This window comes from Pipistrellus hanaki, assembly GCF_964339955.1.
Source record: "Pipistrellus hanaki genome assembly, chromosome: 8".
In the NCBI taxonomy this organism is placed as follows: Eukaryota; Metazoa; Chordata; class Mammalia; order Chiroptera; family Vespertilionidae; genus Pipistrellus; species Pipistrellus hanaki.
Genome location: NC_140510.1, coordinates 3,353,435 through 3,372,360, shown reverse-complemented (window position 1 = coordinate 3,372,360; position 18,926 = coordinate 3,353,435). Strand labels below are relative to the sequence as shown.

At 44.2% G+C, this 18,926-nt stretch overlaps 1 protein-coding gene across 5 annotated transcripts in view; it reads left to right on the top strand.

Moving 5' to 3' along the window:
* The window catches only part of UGGT1 (UDP-glucose glycoprotein glucosyltransferase 1), a 151,931-nt gene that overhangs the window by 74,531 nt on the left and 58,474 nt on the right, over nucleotides 1–18,926 (top strand). For 4 of the 5 annotated variants that reach the window (XM_084891988.1, XM_084891991.1, XM_084891990.1 and 1 more), the window contains 7 exons: nucleotides 7,722–7,886; nucleotides 10,412–10,532; nucleotides 13,057–13,155; nucleotides 13,868–13,891; nucleotides 14,378–14,472; nucleotides 17,790–17,996; nucleotides 18,696–18,827. In XM_084891988.1, coding sequence (XP_084748114.1) covers nucleotides 7,722–7,886; nucleotides 10,412–10,532; nucleotides 13,057–13,155; nucleotides 13,868–13,891; nucleotides 14,378–14,472; nucleotides 17,790–17,996; nucleotides 18,696–18,827 — 843 coding nt within the window. The remainder of the gene's footprint in view (nucleotides 1–7,721; nucleotides 7,887–10,411; nucleotides 10,533–13,056; nucleotides 13,156–13,867; nucleotides 13,892–14,377; nucleotides 14,473–17,789; nucleotides 17,997–18,695; nucleotides 18,828–18,926) is intronic. The other variant, XM_084891989.1, reaches the window with a different exon arrangement.

The following is an 18,926-nucleotide window of genomic DNA, read 5'->3' as shown; positions in this document are numbered from 1 at the left end:
TGGGCCCGAAACTGGGGTTCAGTTCAGTTGGAAGTGGAGTTGGAGGTGGCGTTCACAGCAGTCTGGAGCCCCAGTCTCCTTCCCGTCAGGGCAATCCCGCGGCACAGCCGGCCGTCCCTTCTCTGGGGGCAGTGAGTGCGCCTCCGGGACCTCCTTTCTCCGCTACCCCGGGGTTCCGACTTACAGCCCAGCTCCCTATGGCTGAGCCTGAGTCCCCGGGGTCTGGCCCAGAACTGGGGTTCAGAGCAGTCGGGGGCCCAGCACAGTCGGAGTTTTATCTCCTTTCCGCTAGGGAACGCCCGCCAGGCACTCGGCCTCCCTCCTCTCCGGCTCCGTCCTCTCCGCGTGCGCCGCGTGTCTCCGTACCTTAGGCTTTTACAGCTCCTCCGCTCTTCCTTCTGGTTTTCTCCTTGCTTCTTGTTGTAGGATTTCCAGTCAGTCGACTTTCCTGTAGTTCTGGGTAATGTCCATTTTATATTTTAGTTGTATTTATTAAAATTGTTGTGTGCGGCTGCGGCTAGTTGCCTACCCGAGCAGCCATCTTGGATTCTCCCACCAGAAGCTTTTAATTTTCATGTAGTCCTATTAGTTTTTTTTTGCTTATGCTTTTGCTGTCTTATCTGAAAAAAATCATTGCCATGATTGATGTTAAGGAGCTTTTTCCATCTGTTTTCTCCTAGGGGTTTTATGGTTTCAGGCCTGTGTTTTAGTCTTTCAGCCATTTCTAGTTAATTTTTGTGAGTAGTGTAAGATGTGGTCCAATTTCGTTCTTCTGCATGTGTTTATCTAGTTTTCCAGCATCATTTATCAAAGAAACTATCATTTCCCCTTTGAGTATTCTTGGCTTCCTTGTCTTGTGGGAGCTCCTTTCACGTCCTGCGTGGTTCAGGGTTCCAGTTCAGGGTTAGGGTTCTGGAGAATGCCACACACAAATGAAAAGAGACTAGAAAATATTAATTTGGCTATATTGGGAGGCCAGGTCAGAGTCCACCTCTAGGGGGAGAACTACCACTGCTCTGGCCTTGCTATCCCTTTTATTAAGGCTCTGAGATACACCCATATCCTTTAGGCAGGAAATTGCAATAATAAACTATCAGCAAGAGTTTACATATGACTAACAGGTGTAGGCTGCTTTAACTACCAATGTCTCAACTAAACATTGAGTGATTAGCTCCGACCATTCAGAGCAATTATGGTTGACCAGTCTTCCTGATTCCCTTTTCACATTTCTCTATTAGTGACAATGATCTGTTTCCAGCATTGTTTAACATTAGTTGGCTATATATGCATAGATTTATTTCTGAGTTCTTGATTTTCATTTGTGTGTTTATTTGTATGCAGTACCATGCTGTTTTGATTACTATATTATTATTAGAACCCTGGTGCACAAAATTCGGGCATGGGGGTGTGTGTCCCTCAGCCCAGCCTGCACCCTCTCCAATCTGGGACATCCCTCTCACCATCCAGGACTGCTGGCTCCCAACTGCTCACCTGTCTTCCTTCTTGATTGCCTCTAACTGTTTTTTCCTGCCAGCCTGATCACCCCCTAACCACTCCCCTGACAGCCTGATTCATGTCTAACTGCTCCCCTGCCAGCCTGATCACCCCTAACTGCCCTCCCCTGCCAGTCTGGTCACCCCTAACTGCCCTCCCCTGCTGGCCCAGTCACCCCTAACTTCCCTTCCTTACCAGCCTGATCGCCCCTAACTTCCCTCCCCAACTGCCCTGTTACGCCCAGATTTCATGATCCCCAAAGATCACCAGGGAGCCGAGTCCGATGTAAAAGCAGAAGAGTCTTTTTATTTCAGGCTAGCCCAGCTCATCCCCCACATACCGATGCAGCAAGGGTATGTGGAAGGAAGAGGGCGGGTTTCTCTAGAACAAAGGATTTATAGAGGTGGTGAGGTCACTGCTTTGGCTGACCCCGATTCGCTGGGTGAGGGCTAGGGTCCAGTTACATAGTGATATACAAAATGGAGGATGCAATGCCCTGGTTTCTCCAGATCGCATAAATCTTTCATCTTTTACAAAATGGAGGATGCAGCACAAGATAGAGTCAGGAGTTAACCCTGTCCTGCCCTCTCACCCTCCCCTGCAGGCCTGGTTGCCGCCAACTGCCCTTCTCTGCAGGTTTAGTCACCCCCAATTGCCCTCCCTGGTCGGCCATCTTGTGACGACATAGAGGCAACCATCTTGTTATAATGCAAGGGTGAGATGCCACCTATGCTTATTAGAATCCTTTCATTTCAGCCTAAAGAACTCCTTTTTGGCATTTTTTGTAGGGCAGGTTTAGTTGTGATGAACTCTTAACTTTTGTCTGCCTGGGAAACATTTCTAAAGGATACTTGTGCCCGGGAGAGTATTTTTAGTGGGCAGTTTTTCTCAGCACTTTGCACACAACAGGCTGCTCTTCTTGCCTATGAGTTTCTGCTGATAAATCTGCTGACAGCCTTCCTTTAAAGCAGTAAGGTTCTTTAGAGCTGCTTTTAATATTCTCTCTTTGGCTTGGACTTTTGACGGTTTCATTATAATGTCTGTTGCTGAGGATCTCTTTAGTTGATTTTTTTTATGACTTTATTAACTTGGATATCAAACTCTCTCCCAGATTTGGAAAGTTCTCAGCCATTTCTTAAAATAAGTTCTCTGCCTCTTCTCCATCTTGTCTCCTGGGACTCCAGTAATTTTCAATTTAACCATATACCATTTCTTTCTTTCATTCATTTTTCTTTATTCTTCTTTGGCTATATAATTTCAAAGTTCCTATCTTCTAATTCAAAGATTTGTTTCTTCTGATTGATTGATTTGATGTTAATGCTGTTTCATTTTTCATTTTATTCATTATATTTCTTAGCTCTAGAATTTCTTCTTGGTTCTTTTATTATGATTTCTCTTTTTTGTTGTTGTTAAACTTTTAATTTTGTTTAGATATTGTTTGCCTTATTTTGTTGAATTTTTTTTTTCTCTTTCTCTCTCTCTCTCTCTCTCTCTCTCTCTCTCTCTCTCTCTCTCTCTCTCTCTCTCTCTCTCTTTCCCCCCCACCCCCCTACATAGCTTATTGTATTTCCCTAAAACAGCTCTTTTGGATTCTTCATGGGGTAAATCACAGGTCTCCATGTCTTTAGGATCAGCTAATAGAAGATTATTGTGATTCTTTTGGTGATATTATGCTTTCTTTATTTTTCATGTTTTTTGCAGTTTTGCATTGCTTTCTTTGCATTTGAAGTAGCAGTCACTTTCTCTAGTCTTTTGTAACTGCCTTTGGGTGAGAAATACCTTCCTTCAGGCTGCTAGGCATTCTGACTGCCGGTGGACACACCTGCTCCGTGCCCTTTGTTCCCTCTGGTACAGAATTCAGAAGCTTGTATAAATTCTCTTGATTCTACAATGTCAGTATTGGGCCCTGACCAGCCCCCCATTTGTTTTCCCCAAGACGGCCCTAAAGCTCAAGTCTTTTGGCTCTTTCTGGCCCACAGATTTGGGCTGACTTTCTGTGTGTCTAACTGACCATCTGGCAAAATCTGTCTCTGCCATTGTCAGGAGTGCACACTGGGAGCTGCCACAGGGTGGAGTGTGTCTGAGGTGAGCATGGTACCGTGAGCTCTTGGGGGAGTCTGTGGAGGACGTGTTCTGGGTGGCTCATGGATGTACATCTTGATGAAGGCAGTATGATTTGCCTCCATTACTGCCCCCTGAAAGCCCAGCCTCCTCCCACTCCCAGCATGCAGCTGCCAGTCGGTGCTTTGGGATGGATGAGAGAGAAACGCGTCTCTGTGCAGCATCCTAGATAGTGGGGAGCCAGGGCATGCTCACTGGCTCTCACTTTCCCCTGCAGGAGAAGCCACAGGCACAGAAGGTATCTCTGGGCCTCGAGCTGCACTGCTTGGGGAGGGGTGGTACGGCTAAAGTTGCTCTTACCCTCTTAAGTAAGAGTCTTTACTATGACCAAACTTGTAGTTGTTTCCTCCATTGCTGTCCTGGGCTTCTCTGCTAGAAGCCTGCATTTCCACAGAGGCTCTCTTGTCCTTAGATGATGTCGCAAGACATTTTCCCCAGGCTGTGTCCAAGAGGCTCTGGAGCCAGTTCGTGTACCATGCAGGGTCCATAGGCAGGGTTGGAGTCTGTGCCCATCACCCGATGCACCAGTGGGCAGGACTCTATCTGGGCCACGTGGCAAATGGTGCTGGATAACCAGCCTCTCACAAAGGCACTTTTTTTTTTTTTTTTAATATATTTTTTTGATTTTTTACAGAGAGGAAGAGAGAGGGATAGAGAGTTAGAAACATCAATGAGAGAGAATCATCAATCAGCTGCCTCTTGCACACCCCCCACTGGGGATGTGCCCACAACCAAGGTACATGCCCTTGCCCGGAATCGAACCCGGGACCTTTCAGTCTGCAGGCCGATGCTCTATCCACTGAGCCAAACCGGTCCCGGCACAAAGGCACTTTTGTCTGTAGTGAACGCCACATTGTGGGAGGGATACCGTCCTCAGCCATAAAGCTGACATCATCCTGCTCTATGTGACGTCTCCTTGTGTTTGGCATATCCAGGCAGGGGTGGAGCTGACGCTGGGCATCAGGCCTGTTCAGTTGACACTAGAGATTGACCCATTGCAGCATTCTGCTCAGTCACTTACCTTTTATGATTTTTTGAATAGGGATACCCAGTGATTTTTTAATTAAAAATTTTAATATGTTGTTGTTGTTATATTTTTTAGAGAGAGGAAGGGAGAAGGAGAGAGAGATAGAAACAACGAAGGGAGAGCAGCATCGATTGGCTGCCTCCTGCACATCCCCTACTGGGGATCAAGCCTGCAGCTCAGGCACGTGCCATGATCAGGAATTGAACCAGCAACCTCTTTTAAATATATGAGGTATATATACAGTGTGTGTGTGTGTGTGTGTGTGTGTGTGTGTGTGTGTGAGAGAGAGAGAGAGAGAGAGAGAGAGAGAGAGAGAGGGGGGGGGGGGGGGGGAATGGGAGAGAGAGAAGAAGAGGGGGTAGAGAGAGGGAGAGAAACATCGATTGGTTGCCTCCCATGTGTGCCCTGACCTGAGAATCAATCCTGAAACCCGGGTAGGTGCCCTGACAGAATCAATCCAGCAATCTTTTGGTGCATGAGATTGAACCAACTAAGCCACATTAGCTGAGCCTACAGCAAGAATAGTAGGCTGAGCCAAAACTGGTTTGGCTCAGTGTATAGAGCATCGGCCTGCGGACTCAAAGGTCCCAGGTTTGATTTCGGTCAAGGGCATGTACCTTGGTTGCGGGCACATCCCCAATAGGGGGTGTGCAAGAGGCCGCTGATCCATGTTTCTCTCATCGATGTTTCTAACTCTCTATCCCTCTCTCTTCCTCTCTGTAAAAACTCAATTAAAAAAAAAAAAAAAGAATAGTAGGCTGTAGAAAAAAAATACTAGATGAAATAAAAGAAAGACCACTTTCTGAATACCAAAGATTTGAGGAAGTTAATGGAATTTTATCTATTTCACATTTAGAAAATATTTAATTCTAGTAATTTTCTCTATTCTATTGAAGAAACAAGTCCATGCTGCTTTTTTATTGTGGTCACAGTGATTGTTATATCAAAAGTATTTGCTTGGAAAGTATGCAGTAGACAAGTTTGGGGGAAGGGTATTTTTACATTTTGTCTTTTATGTTTTAAATCTGTATTTTGCTAAAGAATGAATGGGTGTATCAGACCTAGCTCTTCAGGAATTTCCGGACGGCCATTTTCCTCATGTGCACGGAGGAGCAGCCCTTCCTGTGAGATCCTGTTCCTGTCCACGCTGCTTCATTTCTAACTGCTGAGTCACTTACCTCTTGTGGTTTTTTGAATGAAGTCGTATTGATAAGGATGTTCACTGGATTGGTGAGCAGCATGCTAGGAGTGGGAAGAGGCTGGTTATACTCTTAAGAAAAGGGTATGGTGAGATTCCTAAAGGTCCTCACAATCTAATGATTTAGTAAGATTTTTAAACTTGTTGGAGCTGTACCCTCACACAAAAAAAGCCCAAGGAAATAGATTCTTTTGAACAATAGGAGGAATGAGTGCATTCAGCAAATTTTTTATACTTATAAATATCTGTAACTTTTGTTATAAATCTAAAGCTGTGGAATCTTCTATCTCTGATACTGGAAGGAAGCAATTATTTCTAAAACTGGGCAGTACAATTAAAGTAGAACTTTTAAACTGAAGAGTATCATCTGATAGGTGTATATCTTTCAAAGCCAGTAAGATGATGGTAGTTAAAAAAGTTCTAACTTACACATGCAAACATTTTGCATTTGGCATATTAATTCCGAGTCTTTATTAATCTCAGTTGTCACTTGTGCGTGGTTCATTCATAAGACTTTTCCAATGATTAATGTTTTAACATTATAATTAACATTTTTGGTGATCAGTTGATAGGAATGCTCACATGTAATTTTTAAACTTGGCTCTTTGATAATTGGCCTGCATTCTGCTATTTTGTCTGATAAACTCTTTACAAGCTGTAAAAATGGAAGCTCTATATAAAACGTCTTCTTTCCACTCCTGCCGGTCACTCAGTGCCATTCTCAAAGACCAACAATGTTACTTATTTTTTCTTGTCACTTAGAATTAAAATGTGGGTTTTGTTTTGTTCGGGAAATGATTTTCAAAGCTCAAATTATATTAAAATTGAGTTTTTATAAAGTTCTTTGAGATCTCCCAGAACAGAATTTACATGGTTGCCATTTTGAAAGTGCAAATTTTGAGTCTGCACAATGCTGTGGCCTCTCCGGCCCCGCAGAGGCCTCGCCGCCACGTCCTGCTTTGGCCAGCCCGGGCGGACACTGAGCAGCCCGTGGCTGATGCTTGGTGCTGGTCCCAGCCTCTGTGTTCTCGCACCAGCGGCCGCCAGCCGGTGGTCCACGGCCACTGCTGGTCCGTGAGGTCCCAAAGGTTGGCGACCGCTGCAACGGTTTGCAGGTGAAACAGTTGTGCCGTTTTCAGTTATAAGATATTTAACAAGGATGTTTTAATTCTGGGGTCTGTGGTTGTCAGAATGTACCTATTTTGACAGGGAAACATGGCAGTCAGGAAAAGATATATGTGTCTGCCATTTATATTTGCCATTTTGTCAGCCTGGCATTTCTCTGCCAAGGAACCTCTTATGTCCTGGAGAGGAAGAAGCTTGAGCTGAGTATATTGTAGAGCAATTTTTGAACAGTTTTTCCATTAACTTTGGTTTGTTTTCTGCATGTGTAATTTCTGTTTTAGTGACATGGACCCTTTTTCACTTAGAATTGCTATAAATGTTTCTTGTTAGACTATATATCCAAGAGCATTACTAATCATGTCAGTCTGTTGTGCTGCCCTTTTAGGAGCCGCTAGCTTTCAAGTAGTTATTTGTGGTTGGTGGCTGCTGCATTGGAGAGTGGGAATAGAGCATCTCCATCATCGCCACAAGATCTGTTGTATAGTTTTGGTAGCTTGAGCTACTTAAAATTACTCCTAACTCCAAACTACTTCCTAATTTGCAAAGTTTTGTGTTTTTATAAAATATCAGTAATCTAATCTCAGATTTACCCAGTAGGATGTTAACGGTGATGTCATCTGTGATTCTTTAGTTATTTCTTGGTGACCATATTTCTGTCGTTTTCTGGGGTAGAATTTGTATGTATGAAAAATATGCTGTGTTCCATTTATCCTATGAAGGACAAAAATGTGCTCTTTGTGGTCCCTTGTGTTTTAGGAAGCAAGAGGCTACTACGAGCAGACTGGGGTCGGTCTGCTGCCTGTCGTTCTGTTCAATGGGATGCCCCTGGAAAAGGCACAGCTGGCCCCTGATGAGCTGGAAACCATCACCATGCACAAGATCCTGGAGACCACCAGCTTCTTCCAGCGCGCGGTGTACCTGGTGAGCTGTGTTTGCAGACTGGTTTTGAAAGAGAATGGTTTGCTTGCACTTGTCAAGTATCACCATTTTCTATACCCTACTGATAAGTGATTTGCAGATTTCTAGCAAGTTCTGCAATAATTAAAATATTTTTTAAATATCTATTTTTTATTTCAGAGGGGGAGAGAGAGAGATAGAAATATCAATGAGAATCATTGATTGGCTGCCTCCTGCACGCCCCCTACTTGTGATCAAGCTGGCAGCCCAGGCCTGTGCCTGGGCCGAGAGTCGAATCGGCCCCCTTTGGTGTGTGGGTTGATGCTCACCATGTAGTCACACTGGCCAGGCTGTAATGAAATATTCATGAGACTTTCTATACATTGTGTTTGTAATAGCGGCTTTTATTCGTTTCAGGATTAAATTTTATTTTTAAAATTCTTAAGATAATCATTCTGGGAGATATTTGCTCTACTTGTAAGGAATTTTGACTTTAAAAAGTTAGAATATTTCACATGTATAGTTACTGTTGAGTTATAATTAATATGCCATAAAATTCAACCTGTTAAAGTGGACTGTTCACTGGCTTTTAGAGTATACACTGTTACGGAACTATTACCTCTGTCTAGTTTCAGAACATTATCATCACCCCTAAAATATACCGGACATCCAGAAGCAGTTACTCTCCATTTTCCCTTCCCCGACCGCTGCCAACCATGAATCTGTTTCTCTCTGGCTTTGCCTTTTTCGGTCATTTGATATAAATGGATTCATGCAATATGTGGTCTTTTGTGATATTTCTTTCACTTAGCATAATGCTTCCAAGGTTTGTCCTTGTTGGAATCTGAGTTAGTGTCTCCGTCCCTCTGCGGACAGATGGAGTTCCTCAGATGGATGCAGCACATTTCTCTGCTCCGAGGCCGAGGCGCTCTGGGGTGCTCCCACTTTGGCTGCCGTGGATGGAGCTGCTGTGAACAGCGCGTGACGCTGCCTGGGCAGAGATCTAGCAGTGGAATTGCTGCTGTTTCAGCAGCCTGTGTTCACAGCAGCTGCACCGTGAACACCCGTGTCAGCTGTGCATCAAGGCTCCACTCTCTCCACACGGCAGCCAACATCTGGCATTATCCATCTCTTAAGTGTAGTCTATGTCTTCTTTGCAGAAATGTCTGTTCAGATTATTTGCCCATGTGTAATTGGGTTGTTTTGTTATTTTTGAGTTGTAAGAATTTTTTTTTTTTTAAATATATTTTATTGATTTTGTACAGAGAGGAAGGGAGAGAGATAGAGAGTTAGAAACATCGATGAGAGAGTTAGAAACATCGATCAGCTGCCTCTTGCACACCCCCTACTGGGCATATGCCTGCAACCAAGCTACATGCCCTTGACTGGAATCGAACCCGGGACCTTTCAGTCTCCAAGCCGATGCTATATCCATTGAGCCAAACTGGTTTCGGCAGAGCTCAAATGTTTTTAATTTTGATTAAGTCAATGTTTTTCTGCCTGTGTTAACTTTTGTTGTTGTTGTTGTTAATCCTCACCTGAGGATGTTTTTTCATTGATTTTAGAGAGAGTGGAAGGGAAAGGGAGAGACAGAGGAAACACCGATGTGAGAGAGAGACGCATTGTTTGTGGTTACCTCCTGCACACGCCCTGACCAGGGACAGGTATCGGGTATCGAGCCCACAATCAGGTGCATGCCCTTGACTAGAAATCAAACCCAGGACTTTGGTGTGTAGGCCGATGCTCTGACCACTGAGTAACTGGCCAGGGTATGCTTGTATTAACTCTTCATTTTATTTTATTTATATTTTTTAAAGTATGGCAACATTTTATTATTTTTGGTGCACCTTCTTACGCATTTCTTCAAGGGCTGCTTCTTGCTCGGCATCTGCTTAAGTCTTATTTTTTCATCTCTAGTAGTTTCTTCTAACTATGGTGGTGTTATAGGAAAAATGTCTTCAGTATAATTTTTATTAAAGGACTGACTTTGTCCAAAATCTGCATTTGAAACTAATGCGACTTTCTCCTGGCTCTCCTGGCTCTCCTGGCTCTCACGGTTCCACCTCTGTTCTCCTTTGTCCTCTGGTTTGGCTGCAGCTTGTGACCATGTTGTGGAGTGAAAATGTGAAGTTGTAAAATACAGCTTATGAGTTGGGAACTGGTGACATTAACTCTTAACTCATTTGAAGAACTTTCTTATTTCTGGGGAATCACAGTGGTATGTGGAGAGATCAAATAAACCTGGATTTGCCTTTTATATTCCCTTCTCATTAGCTGTGTGATCATGAGTTAGCTATTTAACCTTCTGTGCCCTAGGTGCCTCATCCTTAAAATGGGCACCAATGAGATGTGCCTCACATTGGTGCATAATACTCCAAGCTATGCTTGGCCATAACAGGGACCTGTGATGTGATAACGTCTCTTTTTAGCAATTACTGGTACAGAAGAAGATAATATAAAGTTAATGATTTCTTAGTTTCTAATAAATTCTTTTAATCAGATGTGTTTTAATGCTCATTTCACCCACACCCTGTTTTCTTCTTTTTCAGGGTGAGCTGCCCCACGATCAGGATGTGGTAGAGTACATTATGGATCAGCCGAACGTTGTTCCACGAATCAATTCTCGGATTTTGACCACAGAGCGAGAATACCTGGATTTGACAGCAGCCAGTAAGAAGCACTTCAGGGACAACTTTGGGCTGTTTTTTTATTAGTTTTTCTGAATCTTTTCATTTATTAGATGTCAGTGTTCGGAAGATAACCCAAGATTGTGACACAATTTTATGTTTCAACTCATTGCACCTTGAATTTATAATACAAGATTCTAAATTCACAAGAGTGTTTTCCAAAAGGATTTATTCTTGCTGGATAAGTCCTTGTAGAGTTTGACAAATATTCGGTGCCTTTTACCAATTAAACAAGCATAGATGATAAAGGGGACCTGTGTCATTCCCTTTCTTAGTTATGAAACTCTCATGCAGCTATCTCATCATCACCATTCCAAGAAACAGCAATAATGTCAACAGATATTGTAGGTAGTTTTTCTTTGAGAACATAATGCCTTTCTAAAAAATAAAGCTTCATTGAGAAATAGTGTCATGCCAATAAAACTAAATCCTTTAAAGTACGCAATTTCAAATTGCACAAATTTTAGTATATTTTCAAAGTTGTGTGATCATTACCACTATGTAATTTTAGAACATTATCATCTCCCCCAAAAGCAATGATGTGCCCATTAGTAGTCACCTTCCATGGTTCTCTTCTGTCCTCCAGCAGCCACTAACCTAGTTCCTGTTTCTGTGGATGTTTCTATTCTGGATAGTTCATATATCGGGGAGTTTTTCTGACTGGCTTCTAATGTTTCTCAGGTTCATCATGTCATAGCACGTGCCAGTAGTGCTTCACTCCTTTCCGTGCCGAGGAATGTCTGTGGCGTAACTAGCCGTGTCTGCTCAGCATTCCATAGTGGATGGGTGTTTGGGTTGTTTCCACAAGAATGCCTCTGCGAGGCAGATGAGCTCGCCCAGCTGCAGTGTGCTCCTTAGCCTTCCTGTGCCTTCTGGCGCCACTTCAGCAAACAGCTGGGAAGAAGGGGACGCGTCATCACTGCCCAAGCAGTGTCACTGGGGGAAAGATGGGGACTGGCGAAGTCAAAGCCAAGTGTATCTGTTGTCATGGCGAATAACGAGTGTGTAGATCTACTTATGCTGCTCCTTTATGGCAGCCATCTCCTAGTCTAACATGAACTGAACATCTTTTTAGCGGAGGGCAATGCACACATATGCTTATATTTGAAAAAGAAAATAGCCAGAATGTGAACTGCATTGTTTCTTTACATTAGGTTTTAGCTTTTCACCAGAAGTTGTTTTTGTTTTTGTTAATCCTCACCAAGGATTTTTCCCCATTGATTTTTAGAGAGTGGAAGGACGGGGTGGGGTAGGGGGCAGCCATCTGAGAGCAACAGCATACATTTGTTGCCTCCCACATGTGTCCCAGGCCTGGGGATTAAACCTGCAACCAGGTACATGCCTTTGACCAGGAATTTAACCTGCGACCCTTCAGTGCAACCACTGAGCTACACCAGCCAGGGTGCCAGAAGTTTTAATAGAGCAAGGTGAACAGTGTTGTGAATCTTTGGCCTGAGCTTTGTTGTGTCATCATTTTAAACTGTCAGCAGTTACCTTTGGGTGCATATGGACGAAGAGCATAGAGAGTCCTTTCTTCATGGGCTGGGAAACGGTGGTCGTCCCTGGAGCAGTGCAGTCTGCCCGGTGAGCTGTGGGCCTGTCAGGGAAGGCCCAGCTGGCCGCCTCCTGCCCCAGCCCCCTGCTCTGCCACCTTCACTGCTCTCCTTTAGTCCCGGAGGGCACTGCTTTCTGTCTAACTTACCGATGCTTTCCTGTCTAGACTATGGCCGGAAAGGTTAGTGTGTTTTGTGGAGTGAAAGGATAGGTGGGTGAGTGGGTGAGCAGACAAACAGATGGGAGGGTGGAGGCAGCGAGAGAAGAGGGACGTCAGTGTTGGGTGAGGTGATGCATAAGCTGGGGAGGCTGCCGGAGAGAGGGACGTGACACCAGGCTGGAGCCCATCGTGTAGAAGAAATTCCTGGGTGGATTAGAGCAGCGGAATGACTTGCTGAAGCTGGAATGTTGGCAAGAGTAATCTGAAGGGAAATGAGTATTGAGAGCATGCCCGGGCACTGATCACAGAAGATCCATATCAGAAACTGCCTTTTGTTTCTGCCAGGGCTACGAAGATACTGTTTTCTGATCCATGAAAACATTAAAATGAGAATTTTTTTATTTTCTCCCCTATTTTTGCACCCCACCCCCAAATAAGGATAAGGAGGAGCTTATTATGGGGGATGGGGGATGGAAGGGAGAGAGGAAGCCCAGGGGGTCTTTAGGAAGTCATTCTCAGGCTGTGAAATGATAGAAGTGGGACTAGAATAGTTCAAACCATTAAAATGACACATATGTACACGAGAGTCATGTGAGATGTGTTCATTTTTATTATAAAATATTACTGGAATAGGGGTCTGGGATTATAAAGTTTAATGAATATGAAGCAATATATATCACTCATGCATTTTTATAAAACTTATATTATGGTCATGTCAGATTATCAGTTGAAATTAACATTAGATTGAATTTAGGCATATTAATGATAAATCTGTTTCAATTTTTTTTTCCAGATAACTTTTTTGTGGATGATTATGCTAGATTTACAATCTTAGATTCTCAAGGCAAGACTGCTGCTATAGCCAATAGTATGAACTATCTGACAAAGAAAGGTAATCTATTCTAGGCTTATCTTGGATTCAACATTTGTTTTAGTATTTGCAAAAATGTCAATCATTAGTATCTATTGGGAGAGAGATGTCATAATTTATTTTATTAATTACTTCTTACGATTTGAGCATAGAAAATACCTGTTGAAAATTTAATTATTTATATATTTCTGAAAATTTAAATGTCTTTGTAATTTTTAAAAGAGATATTAAAGTCAAAAGTGAAACAATTTAACAGCTCAGAGTGGGGAAACATTTATGATGCTTTGAAGGGTTAATGGATTGGACTTACCTCTTCAGTGACAGCATTGGGTTGATTTTTAAAAGATAAACTTGGTTCTAGAAATACTTGTGTAAGTTTTAAACCTGATTAATGTAGTTACTTACCTACGTTAAGACTGTGAAATGATATTCTTTCGATGGCAGACAGAGGCACTTCCCCTGCGGTCACTCTGACTGCCCTTAAGGCAGCTGTTTGCATCCCTCTGTAATCTCCAGAAAGCTGGATTGGTTCCCGGGCCTGTGGAAGTGCAGGCCTGGCTCCACTTGATTCTTCGGGAAACTGGTTCTGAGGAGTACTGGACAGGGCTCAGCACGAGTGGAACTAAGGAACAGAATGAAGCATAGGGCACGTTAGGCGTTATTTAAAATTGGACTCTGATAACAGGCAGTAATCCTAGAAATGACATTTTCTTTTTCCTTTACCTTTGCCCAGGGATGTCCTCCAAGGAAATCTATGGTAACTTTAATCTTTAATATGTTCTGTTTCTTTTCTTAATTATCGTATTTCAGGTACTGTTATAATTCAGAATTTATTGACCCTTTATTGGGATGTGTATGGAACCTGTGGGTAACATAATTTATCCATCCAGATAAAGTTTGTATAAATATTTGCAAAGAAGTATATTTCAGAAAGTTACAAATTAACATGATTAAAGACTATACGTTACCCACACGTTCAAAGGCCTTTTTCGTTTTATATGCTAACAGATGCCCAAACCTTAGTAAAATTAATAAATGCATGTCCCTAGTTTATAATTAAGCCACGTGGAAGGTACCCTGCTTTCATTCTATCAGTTTCACTACTTTTGCTTTCTATCTTTATTAAACTTGTAATCTTGTTTTTTTTGCATGGTTTTCCAGAAATTATCTTACTTAATAACCATATTGAAACAGCATGTCCTTTCTTCTCTCCAACTCAGTCTATTGTTTTGTTTTTCTACAGATGATTCTTTCATTAGGCCAGTAACTTTTTGGATTGTTGGAGATTTTGATAGCCCGTCTGGAAGGCAGTTGCTGTACGATGCTCTAAAACACCAGGCAAGTGTCTGCAGCTCAGTGTTGTCCTCGTGAGCATCTGGGTGCCGATCGTGCTCTTCTGGCGGCCTCCCCGCTTTCCTGGCGCTTGAGGGAGCAGAGCCCCGCCTCTCCACGGGGCGCCAGCCGGTAGAACAGAGAAGACGACGAGTTCTGCTTAGTGAAGGGGCAGGCTCTTTCAGAGGAGCGAGAATGAGATCATCGTAGACAAGCTTTTATTGTCTGGCTGCGCTCGGTCTTGCTGCCGGGAAGCTGAGAGATTGTGGGGTGCATTGTGTAGGTGGGCAGATGCCTACATGGAGAGCCTGGGGGAGAGTGAGGGATGCAGAAGCAGGCCCGGTTTGCAGAGTGCACGCGTGTCGTGGGCCTGAGCAAATGGCCGTGGGCTCGTGGCGAGTGTCATTGTCTGAGGTGTTACATCTCCGTTTTCGGGGCAGCTTCACTCTGGGTCTTCAGTCGGGCCACCCCTCTGGGTCCCCTTGGCACCTGCTCCAGGGAGGTGACGGAAACACTCACACGGCCCGGCGGCGGCAGTGTCACTGAGGAGCGGAGTTCCCTTCTGCTCTCGGAGGAAACAGATGGTTGCTGTGGTTAATTCAGTGTTGAATCAGGAGCAGTCCTAGTGAAGGATGATCAGTACATGTGTGAGGTGCCCAGCTCAGACTGACACGTGTGTAAGGTGCCCTAACAGACTGCCCTAACTCTGAGTGATACATATGGCAAGTGGTGGTAGAGTGGAAACTGGAAGGGAGTGGAACTTTTTAAATGAAGTAAATATTGGTTCAAAAGAAGTGCAGAAATCTTAGGCTGCACAGTGTCTCAAAGTGAACACACACACGTGACCTGCCTGGGGGAGAGAAGGTCACAGCCTGAGAGCCCTCCCTGCTGTGGCCTCTTCTCTCCTCATAGAATGAGTTTGTCTATTACTTTATTTTAATGGAATCTAATAATGTGTATTTGTGTTTGTTTCTTTCCCAGTATTTTTGAGATTCATGACATTACAAGTAATGTTCTTTTTCCTTGTGTTGTTTTGTACCATGAAACTATATCACAGTTTTGTTTATTTAGTATATTTGATAGACATTTGGGTTGTTTCTGGTTTGGGGTATTCTGAAGAATGCTGCTGTGAATATTCTTATATATGCCTTTCGATACACAGAAGTATGAATTTCTGTTGCTTGTGTTCTTGATACCAGCTCTTTTTTGGTGTTAAGGGTCCCAGATACCTTCTCTCAATGGATTCTGTCTCTTTACTCAGGGAGAGGTAAATCTTACTAGATATCCGGAAAGGCCATGTGAACTAAGGAGGGTGGAACAGAGCCCTGAAGAATGCTTGGAACTTCAGGAAGCAAAGATGGGTGTACTTGGGTTCCCATGCCAGTGTGAGGCATGCTGTGCATCAGAAGAATACAAAGTGTGGGAGGATACAGGCCTCGGATGGTTGTACTGTGTGCTCTCTTTACAGGGTGGTAAAATGAAGGTGGAAAGGTAGGGTAGAGGCCAGTTCATACAGGGGATCACATGCCTGGTTGTAGCATTTTAACCTTGTTCTGTATACAGAAAGGGACTATCCACAACTTTTAAGAGCAGAATTTCCTCTATAGAATACTAGAGGCCGGTGCATGAAAACTCATGCCCTGGAGGGGCATCCCTCAGCCTGGCCTGCCCCCTCTCACAGTCCAGGAGCCCTCAGAGGCGGGAGGCAACCCAGTGATCAGGGGAAGGTGACACTCCATCACACCTCTCCTGCTGCCACTGCCAGCAGTGCAAGCCTCAGCTGGTCCTGGTTACCTGAGCCTCTGGCAGCCCTGGGCCGCTGGGCAGCTACCATCTGAGGCTTGCCTTGCCTCAGGCCAGCCCTGGGGGGCTGAAGGGACTGGGGAACTCTGGAGGCAGGCGCCCCAGTGGGGCTGAGGGGATTAGGCACCACCATATTGTGGCTGTGGACACCGCCATTTTGTGAGGGTGTGACAGTCAACTAGCATATTCCCTCTTTATTAGGTAGGATGGCTGATATTGATGCCACTTTTTAAGTTGAAAACGTCTACCATACATAATAACCAACAGATGCGAAACATTGGCATGTTTAGGAGTGGGGTGGGGGGGCAATGGTAAGATATGTACACATAATCTTATATAATAGAGTAATATGCAAATTGACCACACCCACATTATACCCATAAGCCACGCCCACCAGCCCATCAGAGTGAGTATGCAAATTAACCCCAACCAAGAAGGCTGCGGCCACAGAGAGCAGGAGGGAAGCTTGGGTTTCCCAGACAATGGAAGAAGCCAAGCTTTCTGCCTGCCCTCGCTGGCCCAAGTTTCCACTCAAGGCTACAAAGTTTCAATGATAGAAGGTAAACAAATCCAAACAGAAATGATGGCAGCCATGGAGCAAGCAGAGGCTTGCTTGGCTCCACTCTAGGTAAATAAATTCCAGATACCAGGGCCTCCACTTGGGTCGCCAGGGGGCATTGCTATATAATCCTTATTTCCTATTTTGTAAATAGAAATCCAGTAACAATGCAAACCACCACAGGCCCCTTGTCCAAGCCACCCCATTCCCCAAGAGAATCCCCACCCTGATCTGGGACACCCTTCAGGGCAAACCAGCCAGCCCCTACCCATGCATTCAGGCTTCTATCCTACCCTGTTTCCCCGAAAATAAGACAGTGTCTTATATTAATTTTTTCCCCCAAAGTTGTGCTAGGTCTTATTTTCAGGGGATGTCTTATCTTTCCATGTGCTAGGTCTTATTTTCGGGGAAACATGGTATCTAATAAAAAAGTAATATGCAGATTGACCATCACTCCCACACAAAAGATGGCTTCTCCCACGTAGTCAAAGATCCTGCCCCCATGTGGACACAAGATGGCCACCACAAGATGGCCAGCAGGGGAGGGCAGTTGGGAGGGACCAGGCCTGCAAGGAGGGTAGTTGTGGGTGATCAGGCAAGCAAGGGACGGCAGTTGGGGGTGATCAAGCCTGCAGGGGAGGGTAGTTAGGGGTGACCAGGCCAGCAGACGAGGGAATTTGGGGGCAAATAGGCTGGCAGGGGAGCAGTTAGACATCAATCAGGCTGGCATGGGAGTGGTTAGGGGCAATCAGGAAGGCAGGCAGGTGAGCAGTTGGGAGCCAGCAGTCCTGGATTGTGAGTTGGACATCCCTCGAGGGGTTCCAGATTAGAGAGGGTGCAGGCTGGGCTGAGGGACACCACCACCCCTCCCCCTATGGCCTCTAGTACCATAGTAAAAAAGAATAATTAAAGAAAAAAGAAGACATTGCTATATAATCCTTATTTCCTATTTTGTAAATAGAAATCCAGTAACAATGTGAGAATAAGCATGATCAACAATCCTAAGGAAGATATAAAGTATGAGAACACGCAGATCTCCCGAGCAATCTGGGCAGCTCTCCAAACACAAACCTCCAGCGCCGCCAAGAACTTCATCACAAAAATGGCCAAGGAGGGGCCTGCGGAGGCCCTGGCTGCGGGGGCTGATGTTGGGGAGTTTGCCGTCGGGGTGAGTATCTGCACTGCTTGGGGCCAGCTCTGTGGTTTACTGCGAGGTTCGCGCCCCGGGGCTGCAGTGTCTGAGCCGGATGGTGCTTTTAGTTTTCAGTCTCAGGACTTCTCTTTTTGTTGTTGGAGGAATCTTTCTAAGAAATAGCAAATCTGCCACATGCCCTTTATTGCTTTTAAACTTGCTACGTTTTAACATGTATGTTTTAAGCACAGGCCATTTGTTTTAATAGTTTTTGAAAGATAGACAATATTTGACTTGTCAGAGCCAAAGAGCTGAGATGTAAGACAGTTAGTGAGCTAAGAGCTATCCAGTGTAAGCCCATGTTTATTCGCTGACATGTAAAACGCCTTTTACTGTTTTTCAGTCTAAAAACTTATTATAAAGTGGGAAGTATGCTTCCTGTTTCAGTGAAAAGCAAGGCTCTCCCTTGAAGTCAGAAAGGTTTTCCAGTGCAGAGGGAAGGGATCGTGAACACTAGTTTGCCACTGGAACATCACATAAAAGAAAGGCAAAGGAAATGAGCGTTATGGATGGGTAGGAGGGTGGGAAAATGGGAGGGAGAATGGAAACATCATAATGTTAATTATTAAAATAGTTATTACTTTTACTAATAGAGCATTTTAATGATGTACTCACTATGCTATTCATTTTTGTGGTTTAATAACTTATTTTCCTTAATTACAATTACTTTCCTAGGGCATGGATTTCAGTCTTTTTAAAGAGGTCTTTGAGTCTTCCAAAATGGATTTCATTTTGTCTCATGCCATGTACTGCAGGGATGTCCTGAAGCTGAAGAAGGGACAGAGGGCAGTGATCAGCAACGGAAGGGTGAGGACCTTGTCCCAAGACAAGCTTGGCTTCCAGTTAGATCTCAGAACACAAATCCGTGAGACCTGGACACAGGAAGCACTGAGCCTGTGGGGGCGT